The following is a 27,787-nucleotide window of genomic DNA, read 5'->3' on the forward strand; positions in this document are numbered from 1 at the left end:
TCGTGAAAACACGAACCTTTAACCTTTGAATCCCGGATTAAGATTTGTTCGCCGAGATTTTAAAATCTTAGGGTTTAGAGAGAAACATGTATGCCTGAATGAGTAAAAAGAATTTCAGTGTAGTGAAAATAACTTCGGATAACTAGTTTGAAGGCTTTCTAAGGGTGATAAAAAAATCTGGCCAAAAAATGGCTTGTAATAATAAGTAAAATATTGAATATTACAATGTTTTTTTTACTAGATATTGACAGACGAGTGAATGCAGAGAATAGAATAAAATGTACTTTGAATAGAATAATTGTATTTCTTGAATGTTTTTGCAGATACTTTGTGGCACATTATATAAACTTTATAAAATAAAACAACTTTGTTTTAACCACTTTTAATTGGTACACTTTATCCAACCGGCTTCGACAAGAACCTTGTCATCATCATCATGTACTAAATTCTAAAACATTGAAATACTCATGGTTAATTACCCTCCCCTTCCGTAAAAACTTCCACACACTCCGTACACCATATGAAAATATGATTTTAAAAATTTGATTAAAAAAACTCCTAAATATTGTTTTATTGTGCAATGCGTAGCAAATACGTCAAATCCTATTGAAAAATAAATGAAAATAAGTAAAAAAAAATTGTGAGAATTTTTTTTTAAATCAATTTTTTTTTCTTCCTTTTACCTAACTGAGCTACAATAATACTTGGTTATCAAATTTAATATGATAAAATAACTTCATCAAAACTAGTTTATTTCATTATGTTACATTTTCATGCACTAGCTTGGCCAGCAAATTTAATATGATAAAATCATTACATCGAAAATTGTATTTTTCATGGTGTTACATTTTCATGCACGAATGTGATGTACCTACACAATTTGTGACAATGTCATGAACCCCGTAAAACATTGTTCATTAATATTAACACGTATCTCAAGGTGTTAATTAAGCGAGTTAATTGAACTGGGTTCTGTGGGACTAACCAAGCGATTAGGTTTAATAAACAAAACGATGCAATATAATGTAATGGTTATAATAAATGGAAATGCACTCGTTATGCAGCGGTGATTACTGCGGTTCGTAAATGAACGTATTGTCTAAACCAGTAGTTAACACGAGTCGTGCACTCGGTTATGGTATGTTACTCCCTTATAATATATGTATGCCTTTCAAAATAATTCCCATGGGAAAATTTAGTTTGCATTATTTATGCAATCATTATTTTTAGCGTTAAACAGTTGGTAGCAAAACGCACTGTGGATTACATAAATATAAAACTTACATCGTATCTCGTATATCGTAGTCATACAGGAGAAAGTGACCAAGTGCATTTTTAACAAAAACCTAATTATTGACTACTTATACGACCTTTTCGCTTTTATATTAGGTACTTGTTATTCTCCTTCATTACCTTTTCCATTGTCTTTCAACCTGAGCTCTTTTATTTACGCCATCCAATCAAACATATCGTAGTCATACAGGAGAAAGTGACCAAGTGCATTTTTTACAAAAACATTATCATTGACTATTTGATATCTTACTAGCTTAATATTGCCATGAAAAAAATCCTAAAGTGATTTGAACTTGGAAGTTTTATATATTGACTTGTTAAAAATGACTAACTTCATTAATGTTTATGTTCTTGCCAAGCTAAAGTGACTTAAATGGCCCTCCTGAACATTTTACGTATTGTTAGTTGGTCACTTTCTCCTGTACGACTACGATATACCCATCATGAATCCACACATTTTATTACATTCTAAACTGTATTATACTCCTTACAAAAATATTCATCCTTCTTTTGTTTTCCATGAAGTCTTTAAATGATTAACTAATTAGTAAAAAAGCTATTTACAATTATATCATGGAAGTAGCTAGATTAGAAACAGATGGTATGATTTGGTCAAGATTGACAAATTACTGATTATAAATTGTAATTTTAATTAAAAAGTAAAATATTTGTTTAATATGACTTTCTATATTACTTTGATCTTAATGTATTTACATTAATACACTCAAAACTAAGTCTTATACAAATGTTATATTTAAACTTAATAAAATAACACAATTATTTTAACCACTTTTTATTGGTACACTTTATCCAACCGGTTTCGACAAGAACTTTGTCATCATCAGGGTTTATGTAATAATTCTAAAACGTTGAAATACTCAAAGTCAGGTTAAAGTTAATTACCCTTCCCTTACGATACCAAAAACTTCCACGCAAGAAATGTTATATTTAAGTTTTGTACTGATACTTATTGGTGGAACTGAATCTTATATAATAAAATAACAACTAAGTATGTAGTTTTTTATATAATATATAAAATAAAACCCTTATCCGCACCCCAATGGTGCATAGGGCACTGCTTCATATAAACGCAGTGTTATCTTAATCGTTTACACATGAAGGAAAGGTGATCATCCCTCCGCTTCAGGTACCAGTCCTGGGTTATATTAAATTAATATTACAGTGTAAAAATCACTTTTATTTATTTTACCCCCCCTGGGAATCGAACCCCATACCTCCAGAATAGTAGCCGAGCGTGCTGACCATTTCACTACGGAGGCGGACAAAGTTTTTTATACAGTTGTAAAAAACTCGATTACTGGTCAAATAAAAAAATTCTAATACAAAAACTACAAAAACTATAATGTTATTATTTTATTAATGCAAGTGTTTTATTTTTATACTTAAATCATTTTGTGTTTTCCATAAATATTAAAAAATTAAAAAAATATCAATAAATAAATTAATAAGTGTATGATGCAAACAAATATTTAAAAAAACGCATTAATCAGATAGTAAAAGTAAATATTCTACTTCAATTTATAGTACAAAGCATTTTGTCAAACCGATAGCGTAATCGGCATTTTCAAACAATGTTGTTCAACATCTTTTTGTGAGAATAATCTACTCGATAACAATGGCGAAAACATTAAAAACAAATAGGTATCTTTAAATTTTGATAATATCTCAACGGGACTTGTACAGACTTAAGGCCACTTATTGTATGACGGGAAACGTGTTATTCAAATTATTTCGCCATTAGTTACGTTCTTAAGTTTACTTGTCTAAGAAAATATTATAAGGAAATTCTAATTGCTAAATGATATGTATGCAAAATAAGCTGTCATAAGCAAGGTTAGCTTATGCAAGTTTCTATGGGATTGTAAATGGTGAAGTCGGGTGAATATTTGTGATAGACTTGAAATGATAATACAATTCGAAAAAACCCATACTCTAACATTAAAAATGTTAACTTCTAACGCTAGAATCATGGGTGTCTTTCAAATATGAAAATGTTGATGATTTAAAAACCATTTTATACTATGAACATATTGACGATTTAGATACCATTTTTTGAATAAAGAGATTATTTATTTTGCATTTTGGCCTCTTGGTATTTAACAGGCGTTATTAAGTTAGTAAAGTTAGCTTATACAAGCTTTTATAAAGTTTAAAACGGTAAAAATAGATTTTGGAGCGTTGTTGTTTCATCAGATTCAGACCAATCAGGTTACATAACTCCTGAGTTTGTGGGCAAACACTCGATCATTGTTCTTCCCCACCCACCCTACTCACCTAATCTTACTCCTTCTGACTTATTCTTAGTTCTTCAAACTCAAAAAACCTTTGAAAGGAAGAAGATTTGAGACGATTCCTGAGATTAAGGCAAATGCGACGAATGAGCTGAAGGACATCACAATGGAAGCGTTCTAGGACTGGTTCAAAAAGTGGAAACACCGTTGGCATAAGTGTGAGCGTCAGGAAGGTGAATACTTTGAAGGGGATCCAGACATATAACTTACGGTATTTGAAAATGATACGGAATGCATCGAAACACGTGTCACAGTACATTTTAAGAAATAGTGGTATTTACTAAGTAAAACGTTAATTAAAAAATATAACTTTTCAATAAAGTACATCATTCATTAATTGATTCGACAGTCACTTTGTGGTAAAATCTATATATTTTAAATTTAAGATTTAATAAGTAAATACCACTTATTTACTAGGTAAAACTTAATTTAAAAAGTAAAGTTGGTTTTATGACTTCAATCTACGTATTAAGTGAATATTTCGTGTATACCAGTATGTATGAAAAGAAATTGTGATTCCTTCTTAGATAAAACTCAAACTTTAAAAAGGAAATAAATTTACCTATAATCTTATAATTTTCTGTAAATATTTCTAGTGTGCAGTAAAAAAAGTTAAAGAGCGGTCGGGTCTTTAAAATTGAAGTTTTTAAAGCAAACTTAACATCAAACTTAAACAAGTGATATTCACTCAAAAACAGCAGATTTCAAAGCTCAAAAAGAAAAGAAGCGGCCATTGAATATATGGTATGAAGTTGAACTTTACCAGGCGCAACCTATTGAAATCCTATAACGTATTAATTTGCAACGTAGACCTTCTCGATGATTAAATTTCACGGCCGATAACATCCGGTGCGTTGTTGGTACTTGGCTTCTTCATACTCTGTATGCAAATTTCCTGAAAAGAGTTATTCGGAACAAAGAGCCAGATTCATTTTTCTTTTGACCTTCCATTAGTAAAATTAATGATTTCTGTAAAGAGGGGAGGTATTGTGTCTTTGCATACTGTTCTAAAAACATTAATTTGAAGAAGTATTGCGACGTTTCTATTGTGGTTCTAATTTGTATACTAAGAAACAATATTCTGGAGTGAGTTGTTTATTCGCTAATCCTAATTTTTAATCTCTTCGATTTTCACAGCCATTTAAAGGTTGATGTACAGTTTATTACCTCACGTAACGATCGTAATTTTTGCGGAATCAAAATAGTGAGAAGAAATAAGTATGAATGTTGAGAGCAACAAGGCGTTAAAACTTAAATATCAATAGATTTTTTTAAAAATTGTGATTATCTGTATAAATAATAATGCTGATGTGCTAAATCGTTAATATTCTAAAGTCATTAGCTGATTTCATTGAAATTTTTGGCACATTGAAATTTGCATTTTTGTTTTTTTTTTTTAAATACACCTTTAATGTTTTTATCTGTGACTGTTATGTTTTTTAAGCTTAATGGCAGCGCCATCTGTTATAATTAACAGCAACGCGAGTAATACTCATTGAGCTTGGTGAAATGATTCTGTCTCTTAGCATTTTTAATGTTTTTGATTACATTGTTGTTTCATTGATTTTAATATTTCAGTTGCATCACAAGCACTGTTAAATGAATTAAATTAGAAATGTTAGGTTTCTATTTTCTATTTTATTAAATAACTGCAATACTTTTTATTGTTAATGGCAAATGAAGTAGCTCTTCAATGCTGTTAAAATAGTATATATTCACAAGCAATGTAAATTAAAACGTATTAGAAATGTGGTCGTTTTTAAAAAATTATTTTTCATTTAACCAGACTGAGCTACAGGAACGCGTGGCCGGGTAAAGCTAGCTAAGTAATTAAATTTAATAAAGTACCATTTGTGGTGTATAAGTCACATTTTAACAGAGACAACATTTTGAGTGTGTCCAAATACTTGTTCAGAAATCTGGATTATAATTATAGAAGTTATTTTTCATATTATTTTTTGACATCTCAAAAAATGTAGATGAAGAAGAAAATGGAAGTCATCTGAATGTTGCACGTGTGTAAAGTGATCACTTAAACCATGACGGTCATAAGCCCCGTAAATGCCTATACTTCCATATTCTTTTTCATCTATGTTGAGATGTCAAAATATAATATTTAACAGAGACAATAAAAATTAAAAGTTCTAGAAGAAAAAATATTCAAATTGTTTTAAAGGCACCACACCTTCCCCTATTTAAGGTGTATTTTTGATAATACCTTCCGTGGTCTGCAGCCGCATAGTTAGGTTGAATTCATTAACGCAACCGGCAAATCATTCCTCGCCTTGAAACATTTTTCGCTTGAGATCAGATCGTAAAAGGATTCACAATTTTTGTGCGAAAATACGTTGATTGCGTACCGGAAACAGACGCTACTGCTGATTTATTCTGAAGAAATTCGATGAAAAGCTCAATGTAAATACGTTTGTTTCAAAACTAAAAATGTCTGTATTTAAAAATGCTTTAATATTTAACGAGTACAAAACTAACTTTTCTTTTTGCTCAACATTTTGAATGTGTCCAAATACTTGTTAACAAATCTACATTTTCTCCACATATTTTTTTTATTTTTTTATTTTCAATGTTTTATTATTTATGACACACACATATGGCAAACCCTAATCCGCACTCCGATGGTGCATAGAGTACTGCATCATATAAACGCAGTGTTATCTTGATCGTTAACACATGAAGGAAAGGTGATCAGCCCTCCGCTTCAGGTACCATTCTTATGAGTTATTTTGACATCTCAACATGAAGAAGAATATGGAAGTCTGAGGATTTACTCAGACAACTCATGACTTATAAGCTAAGTGATCACTTTATGCACGTGTAAAATTCACCAACATACATCGTTTTGCCACATTATATTATATTATTTCATGATTTTATCGTATTGAACCATTTTTATTTTTAAAAAAATATATGATTTATTTGAGCACTATTCATGATATTGTCCGCCTCCTTAGTGTAATGGTAAGCACGCTCGGCTACCATTCTGGTGATATCAGATTCGATTCCCAGGGAGGGGGTAAAATAATTAAAGTGATTTTTTTTCACTCTAATATTTATTCAAAATTAACCCTGGACTGGTTATTATTAAACCTGAGGCGGAGGGCTGATCGCCATTCCTTCATGTGTTAACAATCAAGATAACACTGCGTTTATATAATGAAGTGCTCTATGCACCATTGGGGTGCGGATAAGGGTTTGAAGAAGAAGAAGATATAGCATTCATCCGTTTTTATTATTATTTTTAAAAACAAAAAAAATCCGCATAATTTAATTACTATCCATGATAAAATACTACTTGGTATAATACTTTTGATATTCAGTACCTCATATCATGTGAAAAATTAATTTATTTCAATATTTTTTTGGCGATCCACTGTGAAGTTTTCCTTGGCAGAACTATCGTCGTTTATTACAGTAGGTAGATTTGAGGTTGTAAACGCTTATAAAATAAGAATAACTGCTGTTGGCTCGTAACTTCTAGAAGCCTTAGGAAGGTCGGCTCGAAGGATATTAAAAGTAGAACTGGCTGAGAGTAATGTGTCTGCAAATTTACTGTCTCCCGTTTCCTTCAATTTCAATGCGGTGGAACTAATGTTTTTATGAAGTACCATGAAATTGGACAAAACCGTAAAATAAAACTATATTACATTATCCACTGCACAGGTTAGTGACATGTTTAACTACTGTACTTAGAGTGTTTAGTTCGATTCCCGAGTTAACTTTGAAAATATACGTTAGTACACAGTACCATCAATATATCAATATTTTCATATATTAATGATACTGTGTAGGTATATACACCGCCTTCACGGTGTAGTGATGATAATAATGGTTAGCGTGTTTCGCTACCGTGCTGGAGGTCCTGGATTCGATATCCAGGAGGGGTGAAAATAAATATAAGTGATTTTGCTCTCTAATATTTATTTATCTCTCATCTTTTATCTATGTAAGTTACGATTAAGATAACACTGCGTCAATACGATGTAGCTCCCTATGCACCATTGGGTGCTGTTTGAAGATGATCTATATATTGTCTCACGTTATTTTGAATTGAATTTAATTTTATTTAGGAATTTTACAGAATATTTACATCAATCTTGTCATTCGCATAAATAATTTACAAGAAATAAGAGCTTTTACTATTCCGATTATAAAATTCCACATTTTTAGTTTATGAAAATCCATTTGATTCGATTTGTAACTTAAAAGCTTTTACGTAAAGCTTTATTAAAAATTTAATTTATTTATTATATACACATAGATCACAAAATAAAGCGTGGTTGAAAAGGTGAAAAAATGATAAAATTGTTTACATGTATACTACCACTGTTGTATTGTACTTTTGTACTCCTGTATAATGTAGTTGTTAGCATTTGGCTACCATACAAGAGGTCAATTCAATGCAGTACCCTATGCACCATTGAATGAAAATAAGGGTCAGTGCATAGATATATACCTTTCCACAGTGCATAAATATATACGTCATCTATATTCCATCACATTTACCACTCCCAAATCAAACAATCTGGACTGACGACCGTATTTCGATGTATTTAAAGATCAAGTTAACACCGTGTTAATCCAAATTTGTACACCATAAACTGCATTGGCTTAAGATTTTTCAAATACTAAAAGTAAAATAAAAAGCGAGTAAAATCACAATTTTCATTAAAAATTACGTCGAAGATACTTGTATCCTCATTTTTGTTTGAAATATTTACTTACAGTATTAATAGGTTAAAGTGGACACGTCATCTATGTCCCACCATATTTACCACTCCCAGATCAAACAATCTGGACTGATGACCGTATTTCGATGTATTTAAAGATCAAGTTAACACCGTGTTAATCCAAATTTGTACACCATAAACTGCATTGGCTTAAGTACAGGTGTGAATGAAAGATTTTTCAAATAATAAAAGTAAAATAAAAAGCTAGTAAAATCACAATTTTCATTCAAAATTACGTCGAAGATACTTATATACTCATTTTTATTTGAAATATTTACTTACATTTTTTTTCAGTAGGTCGTCAGTATTAATAGGTTAAAGTGGACCACGTTGTTTCACGGAAGCTAAAGGGGCCGTATATTGAAAACTAAACGGTCAAAAACCAGTTGTATGGAACAGAATCCACAAGTCATAAATTGGGTGGAACACGACATACGCATGAACGTACAAAAAGGAGCGAAAAATAACGGCGCGTTAGTACTTGTTACGTACAATTGAATTATTTAATATACTTAATAGGCCATTTGTATTCTCACTCAATTCATTTCAGGATTTTAGAAAGTTTTTTAAAGTATAATTAAAATGTTACTTTGTTTTTAAATCACTTTAAATATTTTATTATGACTTAATTATAATGTCTACCGGTTAGCTTCGAAACCGGTAGACATTATAATTAAGTTAAAATAAAATATTTATAGTGATTTAAAAAAAAGTTACATTTTAATTATAAAATGCAAAATCACAAAGTTAGTACTTCAAATATAAATTATATTTTGTAAAAGTATATAAGTAGTCATATTCTTCACCCTAAAATCTTTATCCGCACCCGATGGTGGATAGGGCACTGCTTCATTTAAACGCAGTATTATCTTGATATTTAACACATGAAGGAAAGGTGATCAGCCCTCTGCTTAAGGAACCAGTTCAGGGTTATATTAAATAAATATTAGGGTGGAAAAATAACTTGTATTTATTTGATCCCCCCCCTGGGAATCGAACCCGGGACCTCCAGTACAGTAACCGAGGGTGGTGACCATTACACTACGGAGCTGGACAAAATACATATGTAGATATGATAAGTAGTCATCAGTAATATTTAAGTAGTAAACCCTAATGTATGGAAGTAATGCATGAAGTAGGCACAAAAAGGATGACAGTACTCTGAATGCAGTCAAAATGAGATTTCTCGGATGAATGTGCGACAAAACGATGTATGATAGATGTTCGAATGGTGAAATAAGGTAATGCAAAGCTGAAAATAGCACTATCGATAAAATTAAGAAATGTGTGTTTAAATGGTTTGGATATGTAGGATGGATCAGAGAACAATAAATTATAGTTGTTTCTGTTAGAACCCTTCATAAGTATACGTAATTCATGTATCATATGGTGGAAAAATATACATATTCTAAAATTGTATATTTGATTTCGAATAGTTCATGCTTATGGTGATACAAATTTATGAGTTCCGGTATTTTGTCATAAAACTGGATATTTTCCGCTTCGTTGTATAAAAATATATAATTACGGTACATTTTCATTGCTAATCATGTATTATTATAATCAATCGCATGTGTTTACGATACGTACATTAAAACATGAATGACATTCAAACAAAGCAAATTATAGTTAGCCATGCAATCAATCATTATTAAAAAACAGTTATTTCACAGTCCTAAATTTTACGCATTTTATTACAAAATTTCCTGAATGTATTTGTCATCCGGCAAGGAGAACATGACATGTTCGTCGGTGTTCACTTGGCTCTACGCGTTATATTATACCGCCCCTTCCGACGCCGGCAGTGCTAAATAGCCCATTCTATGTTAGGTAGTACTCACCTCTATCGCCGGTCATCCGACGGACCTAATTATCACGGGGGGATAAATAAAACAATGGCCCGAGAGAATAAATCTACCAGAGCCATATAAACGCGAGGAGGTGGTGTGGGTGTACATTAGTTGGGCAGACACCGGTAGGCAGACCGCGCATCCGGCCAAGAATCCCGACAGCTTACATCGTGTTCTCCTGGTGTTTCAAATCGAATTTCGATACATATTCTAGACTCTTTTTATGAAAAACTTTCGTGTATGAAAAATGTGTTGTGTGGAAAATGGTTGTCATCATCTTTAGACGTTTGATTTAGTGCAAAAATGGTGGAAAATAAAACGTGAATAAGTGTTTTTTGGAATAACTTAAAGGTATTACGACATATTAATTAATTTAAAATACTCATACATTGCTCAAAAACATGTTGCTATATTTATTTAAATATTGTATAAAGCTACGTTTAGAATATTCTCAATACATTTTTAAAAAACCTTAAAAGATAAAAAATAGATATGTATTAAAAACCTTAACATGTTAATGGATGTAATATTTACATTAAAAAATGCTATTAGATTTAGATAGCTAACTTACTTTAAGAAATTGATGTGACAGATATTTATTGTAGAAAAAAATGAGAAAAAGGTAAACTTGCAAAACAGTAAAAGTAACTAGAACATAATCATTAGAAACATTAAAACATAAATAAAACAGAACTAGGTTAAACGTCAAACTTGAAGAAAAATTCAAATAAATAGAAAAAAAACTAAAAAATCCAAATCATACAATTAAAACTACATTAAAGACAAAAAAAACTAAGAAATATATTTACATGAAAAAATATTTTGATTAACAGTTTTCTAACATATGTAGTCCGAAATTCACAAAAATAAAAAGTAATAACATAATTTCATATTAAATCAAAAACTTTCAGGCCTTATAAAAAAAATCACACTCTTTAATGATCAGATTCAGACTTTAAAAATATGCATTTTTAATTCGCGGTGAATTGTTTCTAAATATTTTAGGGCTATTCTTAAATGAAAATTCATTCACAGACTTTTAAGATTCAGATATTACATTTTTGCATTATTTTTTACTACTGCGTTGCAATAAAAATATGCATTCTTATTACGAAGCGAAATAATAATGAATATTTTATGGCAATTTTAAATTGAATTTTTATGGTCTGACTTTTTCAATTCAGATATTAAATGTTTTTTTTTTAATATTATTTTTTTAGTACTTTGTAGCAATAAAAATATGGATCCTAATTACAAGGCGAAATATAAATGAATGTTTTATGCCAATTTTAAATATCAACGCCTCATAAATATTTTCGTAATAATGTAGCAAAACTTAATTCTGAATAATTGAAAATAAAGGTTACTTTTCCAACTCTTTCGTCGATTCATTTTCTTTTTTCTACATTTTCATTATCTTCTGTTTGTGATTCTTACCAACCTCCGCCCCAATGATTGATGTTTTTTTCTTCCTTTCTTAACTCATTAATCAGTTTCTTAAATTTGCCAATCATCAATCTAGTAAGATAGTACTTTTAAGATCCCCGTCTTAATTAATATATTTAAATCTATCTTACGAATATATTTTTTTTAAACATACCGAAAACCAACATTTGTCTGTGTATGGGTGATACTAGTTGGAAAATAATACTTATATAATGCAAGAGATGTTACTTATGGGTAATTTTTCCTTTTTTTCAATTACCCGATTGAGATGATATTTTTTTCTTATTATTTATTATTTTTGGCATTTTATTGTTGTATTTGGCATGCACACCCTTGTTACTTTCATCGCCAACGGTTAAATGGTATAGGAGTCGATATAAGTATACACTAATTTATATGCATATTCATAAATATATTTTTTGATAACAGTGTCTAAGTCATTTAAAAAATTTCAGCCAATATATCGTAGTAATACAGGAGAAAGTGACCAAGTGCATTTTTTATAAAACCGTGGTCATTACTATTTGACATCTTACTAGCTTGATATTGCCCTGAAAAAATCCCAAAGGATTTTAAACTTGTAAAGTATAATATATTGATTTGTTGAAAATGACTAACTACATTGATGTTTATTTTCTTGCCAAGCAAAACTGACTTAAATGGGGCCTCCTGAACATTTTACGTTTTATTAGTTGGTCACTTTCTCCTGTACGACTACGATATTCTCATAGCTTTGTCATTTACAGTCATATTAACATAAAATCGTTGAAATTTCAGGATTTCAAACATCAAGAAAAGCTTGTAAGATCGGTTTATGATTCGGAAACCATTTTTGGTAAATCGGCTCTGGCATGCAAATGCATTCCATTTCGAATCCAAATAATAATAAACCTCCTTTCTCACGTACTCTCCTCCCATTCTGTCGACAGCCATTGGTGCAGTTGGCCCCCATTAATATTCCTCCGACGCCGACGTTACTTTTAAAATACGCGTCAATAAAATAATACCATTTCGATTCGTCGAGAAAATCATCAGAACCACTTCTAGTTTTTTGCTTCAATAAATTCATGAGGGACGAATTACTTTTATTTCTGTCAGTTTATTTGTATGAATAAAATGTTTACTCAGATAAACACAATCGATAAAATTAGAAGTGGAAGAGGCGATGATTGATAACATTGACAGATTAATATTGCGTTCTATTCAATTTGCTTACCACTATGGGGAAGCGGCGTAATATTAAGTTTGATACTTAAATTAAGTATTTTATCCAATATTACTAAGTACTAGCTATACCCGGCCACGCGTGGCTGTGGCTCTTGTGGCTTAAATGAAAATTAATGAAACGAGAAAGTACACATTTCTCTTATGTTAAATTTTACATTACTCGAGGATTGACCTCGATACATTATTTTTTTTAATACCCTTATCCGTACCCTAATGGTGCATAGGGCACTACATCATATAAACGCAGTGTTATCTTGATCGTTAACACATGAAGGAAAGGTGATCACCCCTCCTCTTAACATTATAATAATTCTCGCTTAAACACTCGATACATTATAATAAATATTATTAGGGGTTTACGGAAGTCGGGACATTTTCAGGAATTAAAACCATTCATTGAGTGATAACTTTATATACCTACTCGAAACATTCACTATTCTACACAGTCTATCATTACCTTTATTTTGAAACATTTATTCATCTTATGTGACAAAGAAAAAAAATACATGCAAGTAGAAATCCCCATCTGTTGAAACATTTAATTGGAAATAGAACTAACACCTTTTTTTATATAGGTGGGATTTAAATATCTAGGTAACTAAAAAAATGAATATCTCGTTTTTTTATACTTTTGACAGTTTCTTTATTTATTAACCAATATTCTGACTTTGTATAAATCATTGTTATTTTTCGACATCTCATCCAAGATGAAAAAGAATATGGAAGTCTGAGCATTTAGCCCCGTAAATGCCCAGACTTCCATATTTTTCTTCATCTTTGATATGAAAATAACTCATAAACATAATTGGAGATAATCCAGCTTTTATGAACAAGTATTTGGACTAACTCAAAATGTTGTAAATAAATCATTGTTTATAAATATTGTATCTAACCCTCAATATTTCAGTATTTTTTCTCAACTTTGTATTTATGTCTTACCGTTATAGATATGCACCTGCCATCTTACATTATTCTTATTTCACCGGTAGGAAAATATGTAATTTAATATGGTATAATTTGTAAGTTGTCGCTGTAGTACTGAAAGATCATGCATTAAACAAAGTTTATTGAGGGTTTGGAGATCAAACCTACAATAATTTATTGATGGAGTTACTGAAGTATTACCAAAAATTGTTTATATATATATATATATATATATATATATATATATATATATATATATATATATATATATATATATATATATATATATATATATATATATATATACAATAGAATATAGGTAAAATTAAAATTCCGTTTCTAAGCTGTTTGAAGACAGTTTGAAAAATATTTATCAATTTGGAATGAAGTTCATAATGTCTTAACGGAATGGAGATTTTTTTTCATTTTTCGATATTGGTAAATACTTAAGTTGCTTTCAACACACTTTACTTAAAATTTAAATATATTAAGTCAATACAGTATATCAGGTTTTTCCAAACTATTTCTGCAGTTAAACCCTTCACAAATTTTGCAATTTTGACGGAAGACTTGGCTTTTAATGTTGTATTATCCTTGCATTACTTTTTATTGATATTCAAGACGTTTTAGTTTATAAGTAGTAAAAAAAACGGAATACATATTCAAGCCCGGCAGATCACAAGTTGAAAGTCATAGATGAATCACTACAAATATGAATTTATAAATTATTTTGACGCTTTTTTTATACCCACTTAGAGAAAAACATAGCTTATGCTCTTGTTAAAGTTTCATCACTCGTCGAACATAAGTTTATTTATTATTTTATGCCTAAACTTTATTGCAGTATTTCCAGTTAGCACTAAACTCGCTGGCGTTCATTTTCCGGGTTTTGTTTGCTAATTACGAGTCCATTCATTTTCGAGGTAGTAGAAAAGTTTACGTTTTCCTCATATAAAGGAAAATGGAGAATACGCTCCAAGTAAACGTTTTCCAATAGCAATATTGAACGCCATAGAAATTCGCTCGATCGTACTATTTATGTATTTTAACGTAGACTTTCGTTGAAAGTTGTTCATTTTCAATGCATGCAAATGTTTGCATTAACACAGATTGAATTTTTTATTATTTTTTCAGATGAAGGAACAAAAATTTCGACACCAAATCCTAGTGATTTTGCTGGTTTTGGGAGATTTTGTATGGGCTAACACATTTATACCGGTACCACTACTATCCACAACAACGCCAGCACCACCTTCTTTATTTCAAAACCCTAAAAGCAACGAACTTCAGATAACTAGGTATGCGGGAGGTCAGTCATCTGTGCAGAGAAACTCACGAGCGAGTAACCCCAACTGCGGTAGGTGTGATGACTGGCCACCGCGTCGCGCCGACGATCGATTTTCTGATAGAAATGATAGAGACAGATACGATAGAGATAGGTATCCAGAAAATGACAGATATGGACCTCGACCTAACGATCGTGATAGGGACAGGGATAGGGGATATGGTAATCGCAATAATGAGAGGGATAGAGACAGCAATAGACACGATGACAGAGGATATAACAAAAATGACGATAAAAAAACGGATACCAGACACGATGACAAGGGATATAATAGATACGACGATAAAGGTTATAATAAACATGACGATAAAGGAATCAATAAAAACGATGACAGAAATTCTGGTTATGGGAGACCTTCAGGAAGCGATAGAAATAAGAGTGGCGATGGAGTAGATGATAAACGGTGGTCTAAGCCTGATACAAAATTTGACAACCGACATGATAGTAGACCCGAAGAAGATAGAAGAGGAGGTGGAAATAGAGATCGTTACGATGACAGGGATAGAGATAGAGACAGAGACAGGGACAGGGATAGGGATAAAGACCGAGACAGAGATCAGGATAGAGATTACGATAGAAATAGAGACAGAGATCGATACAGACCAAGCAATTATGATCCCTATGATGATAGAGGAAATGGTTACGATAATCGCCGCCCTCCTTTACGCGACGATCCATATGAAAGAAGAAGACCTGCGTATGACGATCGTTACGATCGAAGACCCTACTACCCTGATGAGCGGTATGATAGAGCTCCCGCTTATGAAGATGAAAGGTACGAAAGAAGACCTTATTATCCACCAGAAAGAGACAGACCCCGTGATCGAGACCGTGGTGGATGGCAGTCTTACGATCGCTATGGCAACAGACAAGGTGGTTATGATACTGCTAGGCCTTATATACCCGATGACAGGAACGATGACCGGTACGGTTACGACAACCGGCCGGTAGATGACAGATACTCTAAGGGGAGTTTCAGACCTTGGGATGAGACATACAGAGGGACTTCTGGGTTCGACAAAGGCGGAAGGGGATACTATTTCGCGTCTGGGAGACCAGACGTTGGTGCGACATCGACATGGGGAGGAGATTCAGATAAGGGTTACGCTTCAAGCTGGAACTACGGCGGCAGTAGGGGCGATACTGGAGGTGGGGGTACCTGGTACGCGGGTGCAGTAGCAGGAAGTGGTGGCTGGAGTGATCAACGGTGAGTTGAAAAATACATAATCAATTATAAAATTCTCTTTTTGTTTTGTTTTATAATTTTCTAACCTCAAACTAGACTTCGTAATATCTAACGTCCTTTTATGTTTTGTGGACATTGTAACCCAATCGTTCTATTATATTTTGTAGACGTTGTAGCTCCTTTTATTCGATTTTATTTTGAAGACAATAAAACTCCCATTTTACATTTTTTTTGAAGATGGTAAAACTTTTATTATTTTTATCATATTTTGTAGACCTTGTAACTTCCATTTTAATGTCATATTTGGTAGATATTGTAACATTCATTATTCTAAATATATAATTCATTAATCTATATGATGTTACTCCTATTATTCTATTATGTTTTATAGACTTCGTTACTTTCATTGTTGCTTTATTTAATAGACGTTGTAACTTCTTTTATTTTACTATATTTTGTAGACGATGTATATCCACATTTTTTTATATTTAAGAGACAATATAACTTGTATAATTTTATCATACTTTGCGAACGTAGTAACTTCTTTAATTCTACTTTAATTTTTAAACGAAGTTACTCCCTTAGGATTTTAGAAATATCTTAGACACTACAATCTTAATTGTTCTATGATATTAAAACCAAATTTTACCGAAAAAGTTAAATAAAAACATGAAAATCTTAATCAAATTTATTGAGCAGTTCCATCCACTGTGTTGTTTATGGTTTTATTTTAAGTATCGGGTCATACTTTATCACTATTAATATTACCTTCTTCATAAAGTGTTCGATATTAATTTTCTGCAGTAACTAATTATAATTTATTACTTCGGGCCAGTACGGTACTTGCAATTTCCCGAGCTTTAAACATACTTTATTGGTAAATTAATAAAATTAGAGTTAGCGTATTATTTCGCTACCTCTCGCTATATTTCTCTCAAGGCGGCTGCATGTATAAGGGATGTTAATGATATTAACTGCTCCGAACAGTTTTCGTACGCTATAGTCCGCCTAGAATAATTAGCAGTGACATTTACCGGATTAGTTAAAGGGTGAGAGGACCAATTTTGAAACATTACTCAAGTGTAGATTAGTGATGTAGAATACAAAAGCAAAATTTTAAATGAAAAAAATTGGTATTTTTTAAATCGACTTATTTAGAATCATTATCATGATATAAAAAAATATATTCCATAAGACATACTAAAGTAGCAAAGATTAAAGTATGTACTTTTATAATATACTTTCCAACTTCTGTTATGATGACTTGTTTACAATTCAGCTGCAGACAAATTAAAAATTGTTCTGTGATTAAATTAACTTTCATTATAGAAAAATTTCTTTACTCTTCATTTTAATTATTCAATAGGATAGTTTTTGTATACATTGAATGCAATCAGTCTTGCGCTTCATATATCAGCTCAGATCAGTGATTCCAGAAATCAATGATTTATTTTGACACCCCGGGAATCAAACCCGGGATCTCTAGCATGGTAGGCAAACGTCTTAACCACAATGCTACGGAGGTATAATTTTTTTTTTAAAGTTCTATAAGAAAACTATTTTTTTATTTTATATGATTTTTTGTACCCCCTGGATTTTTCGCCTAGTTAATTTTATTTGAAAAAAAAAATATTTTGAATATTTTCATCAAAAGTTTCATACAATCATGAATTTTATTAACAAAAAAATCTAGTGTTATGTTTGGGAAGTTCCGCTTGTATGTTTGGGAAACATGCCCCTTTCGACATAACCAGTGGTGTATCCAAAAATGTTACAGACCGCAGGTTGGCATGTCACACGATGGTAACATTGAACATGGGTGTAGCACAGAGCCATACACCCCTTTGGCGACAAGGGTTGTTCAGATTCAATGCTCTCATTTTCTGAATGCCTTATTTTTTTCTCTTTAAATTTATTATTGTTTTTGTGTCATGAATACCAATAAAACTATTTTCACCGAAAAGTTATTTAAAATCTGTGAAAAAATATATATTTTCTTTGAAATAGATAACACATTATTATTCGTAACTTTTTAAAGATTCACTACTTCTATAAACACCATATGTATTGTAGTCTTTTATAAGGCAGAAATATATGTAGGCATTTAAAATTCGTAAGAACATTTCTTACTATATTTATTTTAAAGAGAGAGTATAAAATAATTTAACTTTTACAAAAATACCGTACACGGATGTTTAATTTTGATTTACAATAATGTGTTCTCACCGAGATTTAACGTACCGAGGGTACATTTGAAAAAACTTAATTTGTTTTTTTTTATTAATCATGCGTTACTTTCTCACGTAACACAGTCATGAAATCATGGATAACATGGCGAATGACATGATCGATTTGATGATCATGATTGATCTACCTCCACTACCTATAGCACTTTATTTTTGAAATTTAATTGAATTTTTTTTAAAATAAGAAAACTGAAAGGTTATATTAATCAACCAATTATGTTATTTTATTTTTATTTTATTTTAAAACTTTATAAATATTTATTGAATACATAACATTTTTAAGAAATATATTAATGCTTAAAAAAACCCTTAGAAGACCTTCATCCAGTACTGGATTGAAGACCGATGTTGCAGAAGGTGATAGAAACATGTAGGTATTTTGAAAGTTTTTATTTGTATTGATTGAGTAAAATTTAATTTAAAAAAACTAACACGTTTACTTTACATAGATTTTTTAGGGTAAACACGAGTTTATTAAAAAATGTTTTAAAAACACTATCTCAAAAACTTGTAATAATATTAGACTTCAAAAATGTGCGAATTCATATCAATACTGATGGAATGGATACCTATATAAGAAGAATTGCATTATAATAAAAATTGATAAATCTATTTTTTTAATTGTTTTTACATAATGACAGAAATAACAAATAATTAAAGTTCTTTCAACGATATCAACAATATGTTCAATATTAACAAACTTACTAGACACAATATATGGTACACTACACGTTAAACTCGAGATTACTTTAATTTTCGATGATCTTTTATTTTTACTTATAGAGAATTTAAAAAGATGTTTAATAATTATCTTAAATTAGCTCTATTATAACCACCATTTTTATTATTGTACTTAGGAGGGTTTTTGTTACCATGCGATTGTTCGACCAATCAACGAATTTTCTCGCATCCTAATTTTTAGTTGGTTGATGTTTGTCACCCCTCGATCTGGAGCAAAGTGACACAAGATAAATGACGCGACCGCCCTTCGAGTTGTTAAACAAATTCACATTTTACATTGAATGTAAATTCAGGAGCAGAATTTTGTTGTAGGCTTTCAGCATTGAATTGACTACCGTTTGTTCCTTTCATGAAACATTCAGAAACTGAAATTTCTTTTCAGTCTAATGCCATTTCAGAATACGCGCTTCAGGAAATAAAAAAAGTTGTTTTTCACTGCGCTTTAGATTGATAGTACTTTTAATATACCCTACTATATTTTCAATAGCATGTTTAATTTTATAATTTAAAATATGTTTTTAATAAGTTTTAAGGTGGTACCATTAATTGTGTTAAAACTCATATCATTATAGTTTTTTAGTAAAAATATTTCCCTTAACATTCATCGTTAACATTTTTTAATACCACCTCTACATGACTACTGGTTTCTGAATAACCATTCGATCATCAGGTCAAATGTAGACTACAATTAACTTGATGATGAAATAGTTATTCCGAAACCGGTAGTCATGAAGTAGTGTTTTTAAGTGGCATTACACAAAGTGAACAATAAATGATAAGGAAGGTATTTTATTACCAAAGCTCAATGTTAACAATGCTTTTAATGAAAAAAATATACTCCCACATAACGCATACTGGAAAGCACTATAGCAAAAGTGCAAGAATCCCTTACCCGTAGCATGACCTTGCATTTATAAGCAGAGTGCAAAAAGTGTAAGAGGAAAAAAAATACAAATATTCATTTAATCCTTTCTTTTTCCGTTCACATAAACCTTTTATATTTCAAGAGATATGTTTTTAATCTAGCGTACTTGTGATGGTTTTACAAATGAAGTTTTTTTCCAATCGTATTTCAACCATAATGAAAATATTCTTGAAATTCTCTAAGATATTACTCGAATGCTGACACATCGCTCACTCCTTTCAAGAACGTTTTTAAAGTTTAAAAATATAATACAATCTATTAAAAATAAATATCAAGCCACTCATTGAACTTTTAACTGTGCAACAGATCTTTTTAGGTAAAACCTGAAGGTTTTTTCTCCATTTGAATTTTTTTTTTTGTATATTTATAAAAAATAATTATACAATACATTTTCTTCAAAATGCAAAAACAACATTTTCTGCCCCGTAGCGGGTAAATACTAAGTTAAAAATATGGCGCTTTTGCTGGGATATAGTATATTTTCAGGGCATTCCGAAAACATGCACAACTGAAAATTGACGATTTTTGATTTATGACGTTCTTGAAAGGAGTGAGCTACATGCTCGAAAGAACAAACGTTTATCTTAAAAACAGCGTTTCTTTCTTAGATAAAACTCGTCGATTTGAAATAAGCCCACCTTAAGTGTTTTCTAATATATGTATGTGCGGAGCTCTTATCAGCATCCAGTGTCCTATAAATTCTCTCGATATCAATGATTACTCTATTTACGACCCTTTTTGATTCTGCCGACGACCTGCGCCTAGATTGTGTTTTCAGTATTTTCGGACCCTTTTGGAACCCTTACACCAAATTATCAGCAATCACTGGGAATTACGATATCCAGGACGCAATTTCATTTGTTTTTATTCTCTTGGATGGGGTATTTTGGAGCCCGGTGCGAGCTTAATTATAAATCCTTACAACAGCTGGAACGCCTTTTGTTGGATAGTTTTATAACTTTGTATTAAGCTCCATTACAGTACAAATTGAATTATAAGTTTGTATCAAATTATCTTCATTAGCTTGATCAGAAAACCTCTATGACTGTAATTTGAAGTTATTTAATATTTAATCTTATTATCCTTCAAATGTAATCATTTTAACCCAATTTAAATGTAAAGTAAAACTTTGATATAACGGACTAATTAGAGGCAGAGGGTGTCTGTTAAGGATGCCGAAAGTCAGTTAAAAAATAAAAATAAAAAAGGTATTCAAAAAGTAATTTCAAAATATGAATACTGTATTTAGATATACATAAATAACACAAAACACAAATAAAATTATTTTCTTGAATGATTCTTGCAGATACTTTGTGCATACATACTGTGTACTACATACTGAGTTTTTTATTTTATTATATAAAATGCTGTTCCACCAATAAGTACCAGTACAAAACTTAAATGTAACATTTCTTACGTGGAAGTTTTTGGTATCGTAAGGGAAGGGTAATTAACTATAACCTAACTTTGAGTATTTCAACGTTTTAGAATTATTACATAAACCCTGAGGATGACAAGGTTCTTGTCGAAACCGGTTAAAGTGTATCAATAAAAAGTGGTTAAAACAAAGTTTTATTTTATTTTATAAAGTGAATAAAATTATATTTATTGTCTTAGGACACTCGTCGTGAAGTGATGTCGCTGTTTGATATCGACGCACTTAATTTCGGTTTCAGTTGCTTTGAAAAAAGAATCAAGTTTTGTTTGCTTCCTTGCATCCTTGATTATCATGGCCGCTAAAAATTGTTTAAATGCGGCTGCACTTTTCAGAGCATGTAATATAAACAGATCCTTTTATTTATTTTTTGTACATTTTTCCTGATTTTTTGTCCATAATATCCGAAATTCGTTAAATATAGGTCCGTTATATCGAGGGTTTACTTTACTATAAATTGAAGAGTTATATTATAAAAATGGATCCTTGTTTTCAATTATCTTCTTTGTGTGATATTACATCTACACAAAATATTCCTCCTGCTAAATCCCAAAATATTTTCCGAAAGATTATTATAACAAAAACTAATCAAGGAATTCTCCTTCAGAAATATTAGTTCTTAGAACGTATTACATAAATAATTTTATACGAAAAAAATTGTATGAATTTCTTATACTTCAAAACAATTTTCAATTATGACTAAGCGTAAAAAATTTAAGCCGTTTTCTCTTGTTTGTAAAATTATATTTCGAAGAAAATGTATCCAAATAATTTATACTTCTTAGAAAAAATACGGCTTAGCCAGTTTAATTTCAAATTACTTTCTTATCTTATTTGACTTTCAATTTGAGTTCTTTCATTCTGAGACCTCATTATATTTTCGATTAAGTCATATTTATTATTATCTTTTGGTTTTAGTTTGAAAATCCAAAGGCAGTCTTTAATTATTTTAGAGTGAGTTGCTTTGAAAATTCATGTTTTACAACAACTCACATGCTATTTTTATATTCCATAATATTTTAAACATTTAAAATACATTACATAATTTATTGATTTGTTATTAAATTTGTAGAATTAAATGATATGTATATTTTTTTAATAAAACACTTATTTTACTACATTTATAGTATATTTATAGTATATCAAAAGTATATTCACGTAAATACGACTGATTTTAAGAACTAGTTGATCTCGTTTATAAGAAAATACATAAAATTATGAACACTTGTGTTGTTCTCGAGGCTAGTCATAAATGAACTCAAAAGTGGTCTCACAAAAGTATTTTATTTTTATATTTAAGTGAAATAAAAGAAAAAGTTTCATTATTCAGTTATGGGCATTATTTTGTACCTATCTTTGTAAGCATCATGTTTCTAAGAGGATAATATTGTAGTTATTTTAACTTGTCTGCGTTTAGACTATAAGAGTTTGGTTATAAATTCAGTTACGAAGTGACAGGTGATAATACAAACTACATACGGAAAATACAAACGGTTTGTATTTTCACCTGTTGATCATATGTAGTTCTCAGAACTAGTAGTCTTTAAATAAATGTTTTTAAATAAGTATTAAAATTTGAAATGAAAATCGTCGTCTTGTGTTAAAGTCAATGCAAAATCAATACATAGTTTATTTTAATTCACAACATTTTGAGTATGTCCAAATACTTGTTCACAAATCTGGGTTTTCTCCACTAAGGAGTTGTTTTTACAATTTTTTTGACATCTCTCACAGATAAAGAAGATTATGGAAGCGTGTATCAATCACGGGTAAAATAGTTTTAATAATTTTTCACTAGTGTAAATTGATATTTTATCCAAACTATGATACGTAGGTCACATGCCCCGTAAACACCTAGGCTTCCATATTCTTCTTCACCTACATATGTTGAGATGTCCAAAAATAACGTTTTAGGATTAATAAATTTGGATTATCTCCAAATTGGAGATAATCCTAATTTGTGAATAAGTATTTGGATATATTCCAAATGTTGTATTTTTCTTTAATTCGTTTAATTATTATATTTGACCTCATGACGTCGCTTATTACGTCCTCGAAACATTCAATATCCTCTAGTAGGTATGATAAATCGCGTTCTCACAATAGGCGGATGCAAAATAAATGACATGTCAACGAATTTGTGAAATTTTTACCGTTATGTATCGAAAAACGGTATTTTACCCAGCGTCCGTTGAATATACGACTATATTAGTATTGGATAAAATAATTGAATATTTCAATAGATTCCCTCACCGTGACAACCTACGCAATTCAACTGGTGAAATGAAATAAATACATCGACCGGATATTATGATTATTCAAATTGTTATTTTTATGACGAAATAGCATAGCGAGCATGCCTCAAAATAATACGTTCCCATTTATTTCCCTTGTACTACGGTGAAATGGAAACTATAATATATAATTTAGGTAAAAGTAAAAATGACCAATTTAATGATAATATTTTTTCATGATATATTTTCACAATGACGGTATTTTATTTCATTAACGATTTCGGCAGTCACTTTGCGGTAAAATCTATCCAATCTAATTTAACGTTCCACATAATTTTCAAACACCGTAAGGCAGCAAGTGCAACATTTGGTTTTGATTTAAATATGATTTACAAAAGTACTTACCAGTGAAAAACGTTTTTTATTGTACGAGTAATATAATATTCTTTGTCCGTTTTGTAAAAGGATTGTATCTCAAATATTATGTTTCCAATAAAAACATTTAAATCCACAAATTTTTGGTATTTCAAAACTGCATTACAATAAAATGTAATATATTCCAGTGATAACCGCTGAAAGTTTTACAGGAAACAATTTCATTTTCATAACTGTATTCTAAATATCGCGCCAAATATTTTCAGTTCAAATTGTAATGCGTTTCAAATTCAACTAGCAACACGTATAAAATAAAATAAAAGTTTTTTTTATGTCAACTTTTACATAGTAAAAATCACTTTTTACAAGTTTTTGATATAATTATTTTTTTTAAGGATAGATTTCTTCTTACGGGCTACTGTACTAGCTATATCTTGTGGTCCAGACTATCCGATTCCGCAGGATGAAAAACATAGGTCAATTCTGAATGAAAATGTTTTATTGGTGTTTTTACCTTGCCTCTGATGATAAACTACGATTTTGTTTCTTCTTTTAATTTTTTGCACTCACAATACCTTTATATTTATAAAAAAATGAAAACTATTTGATTTACACCAGATTTTGTAAATAACGTATTTTTTAATCTTTTTAAAATACATAGTTGTTACTTTATTATATAAATAACATTTACTTTGTGGTATTTTTTTACAAAACGAGATACAAGACGAAATAAAAATAAGCGGGAAAGCTTGTTTTTTCAAAACAATAAAATAATTATCATAATAGAAGTATTTCATCCCTGTTATTAACCCAATACGCTGGCCAATTAATAATTTGTTAGTACGTCTAAAACGGCCCGTAATAATAATGTAAAATATGATTGTGAGGATGTATATTTAAAATCTCGAAATATCGACGTCATTAATAATATCCTTGAATGAATTTAATTGGCTCAGTACAAAGGACTGCGTATTGGGTAAACGATTTATTTTGAACAAATTCCCGCAAAATGGGGAAAATTAATTGCCATATTAATAAACAATAAGCATGTATGTCAGTCTATACATATTGGGGGAAAATATGTATGTTTGAAATGATAAAAATAGCCGATTCCCTTTATTTAAGCTAAATTTCAACGATTAATATCCTTTAGTACTAAATTATTGCTGAAAATTAATATTGTTAGATTGCTGCAAAAGCTACAATGTCAAAAAGGAATAACTGGAACTAATTTTAATGGACAGCGTTTGAATTCGGAAATGGCTCCCATAGTATTAAATTCAAAAATTGAATATAAGGTTTTTCTTTAAAATTTAAAGTAATAATAAAAAAATCTGTTCTTTAAAAAAAATTATAAATATGATTTTGAAATTCAAAAATTTATTAATTTGGACCTTGTCGAATAACCTGATGATTTTAACTTGTTGATGAAAACATCTAAAGTAAGTGTTTTATTTTTATATTTAAACTTCCAGCATTCATTTTCTATAGTTGTTTTCGTGTGACGATTAATCTACGTTCAAAAGGGTATTTTTCATTTTTTCAATAATTGATTCGGCAGTCACTTTGTGGTAAAATACGGTGTTTGAAAATGATACGGAATGCATCGAAACACGTGTCACAGTAGATTTTAAGAAAAAGTGGTATTTACTAAGTAATACATCAATTAAAAATGGATATTTTTCACTTCAAATATGATGTAAATACTTGTTGTATATCTGCAAAATTTTACCAATTTCTTCATCTGCCTGATTGAAAACATCATAACTAACTGCAGTAATCTTCTTTCTGCCCTCGTAGCAATCCAGGCAGTGGGTGGAGAAGACCCGCTCCCCCTCTTCGACCAGACTACCTCTACGACCGCCCCTCAGCTGAAAAATCAACTCCCGCGATGAATGACAGGACCCCGGAAGATAGCCAAGATCACAACCAAAACAAGGACCAAGGGGAGCAGAAAAATGATGAAACTACTCCAATCCCCGAAAAAAAAGATTCATAAATATACTTTGCAACTGAGTTAAATTTTAACGTTTATAGATGAAGTATCACTTTTTCTTTTGAATCATCTTAAACAGCTACCATACACACCCTCAAAACTGTCAACCTAATTTGAGTCGTATTATTAGGGAAAGGGTTCAATGGACATTATCTCGTCGTATTTTAATCTGTGCATCCTACTAAGAGCTGATAAAATTCGCAAAACATACATTAGTTTCAAGTTTTAAAAAAATTGCCACATAAAAAATTTCCATGAACATTAAAATACTTTTTTATATTTTTTTTACATTATTTAAAAATTATACCTCCTTTCTTCAAAATGTTTGAGTTGGGAAGATTTAATATTAAATATTATAATCGTAACTCTCGATCTCATTTTGGAATCGATTGACCACCTTTTTCACTTCTTTAAATGATGTTTTTTTATGTATACGTGTTAAACAATACATTTATCCCTAAGCTAATTTTTAATTCCCTTTTTTTAAGTACTACTTAGTTAATAATCAAAAAAGTAAAAGCAGAAATGTATGCATGTATTTCTTAAATGAACAAAACAGAACTTAACCCTCTAATTGATGATATAATTACTATTTTTAGAACATTATATTGAAATTTATCTTTAAAAATATTAGTAGGTTGATCTTCTGTTTTGTAATCGCTTAGCATTTGTTTATTTACATTTACGTATAATTGTTGACACCCCAAAATAGAAAACTTATGTTTTTATATACACATAATGAGGAATCATATTTATATTAAAATATGCAATGTTAAATGTACAGGAGAAGAGACAAATAAGTATTTCAAATAAATTTGTACCAAAGATTTAAATTGTCCTTCAAATTTGTATTTATACTTAATTGATTTTCTGTGTTTTATAATTGCGTAGTGTATTTTTGTGATTTCACTTCTTGTAACGAATAATAATAAAGATATTTTTGTATTTAATACTCGTCTTTTTTGTATCAAATAAGATTAATGATGATAACAATGATGATTTTACTGTAAATCATAACTAATGTCCATGAAATGCATTTTTTATATTTTGTTAAATCGTTTCGATTAAATGCCGCTTAAATATTTCCCTAGTATTTTTATAGACATTTCTTTTTCATAGACTTATTGTACAAGGATATATTTATAAAATAACACATAAAAAAGTACATATGTGGTTCTATAAAAGAAATATGGATTTTTTAAATAGTATTGATGAGAAAAACAGGATGAACAAAATAGTATTTTAGAAAATCATGTATGTGTTTTTTACTCGCATGCCTCAATGGAACTTCATTATATAAATAAAAATAAAGCACAGTGTAAGCAGTTTTTTTCTCATTTATTTTACTTAACCAGTGATTGGGTTTCATTAATGACATCATCAGACAAGTGATACAATTTTTAATTAAAATGTAACATTAATTTAAAATCACTATAAATATTTTATTATAACTTAATTATAATATCTACCGGTTTCGAAGCTAACCTCTGCTTTATCAAGACAGATT

The 27,787-nt window shown here is 30.2% G+C and overlaps 1 protein-coding gene across 4 annotated transcripts; it reads left to right on the forward strand.

Moving 5' to 3' along the window:
• Positions 1-10,385: 10,385 nt before the first annotated feature.
• Positions 10,386-27,201, forward strand: LOC148303809 (uncharacterized). 4 transcript variants are annotated; one of them, XM_088269338.1, is made up of 4 exons: positions 10,386-10,551; positions 14,932-16,349; positions 18,888-18,948; positions 26,062-26,138. In XM_088269338.1, the coding sequence occupies exons 2-3, from the start codon at positions 14,932-14,934 to the stop codon at positions 18,946-18,948; spliced, it is 1,479 nt and encodes a 492-aa protein (XP_088125464.1). In that variant the 5' UTR covers positions 10,386-10,551; the 3' UTR covers positions 26,062-26,138. The 4 variants fall into 4 exon arrangements, with proteins under 4 accessions (XP_088125464.1, XP_088125463.1, XP_088125461.1 ...); XM_088269335.1 differs by having other exon boundaries at positions 10,389-10,551; positions 18,888-18,944; positions 26,085-27,201; XM_088269337.1 differs by lacking the exon at positions 18,888-18,948 and having other exon boundaries at positions 26,062-27,201.
• Positions 27,202-27,787: the final 586 nt, after the last annotated feature.

The sequence above is a fragment of the Brachycentrus maculatus genome, unplaced genomic scaffold (genome assembly GCF_059751285.1).
Source record: "Brachycentrus maculatus isolate JH-2025_06_01 unplaced genomic scaffold, ASM5975128v1 h1tg000345l, whole genome shotgun sequence".
Classification (NCBI taxonomy): Eukaryota; Metazoa; Arthropoda; class Insecta; order Trichoptera; family Brachycentridae; genus Brachycentrus; species Brachycentrus maculatus.

Coding starts and splice junctions, on each gene's coding strand:
- LOC148303809 (XM_088269335.1), top strand. CDS start 14,932: ATGAAGGAACAAAAATTTCGACACCAAATCCTAGTGATTTTGCTGGTT. Junction 16,350..18,887: donor GGTGGCTGGAGTGATCAACG/GTGAGTTGAAAA, acceptor AAAAACCCTTAG/AAGACCTTCATCCAGTACTG. Junction 18,945..26,084: donor GCAGAAGGTGATAGAAACAT/GTAGGTATTTTG, acceptor CTGCCCTCGTAG/CAATCCAGGCAGTGGGTGGA.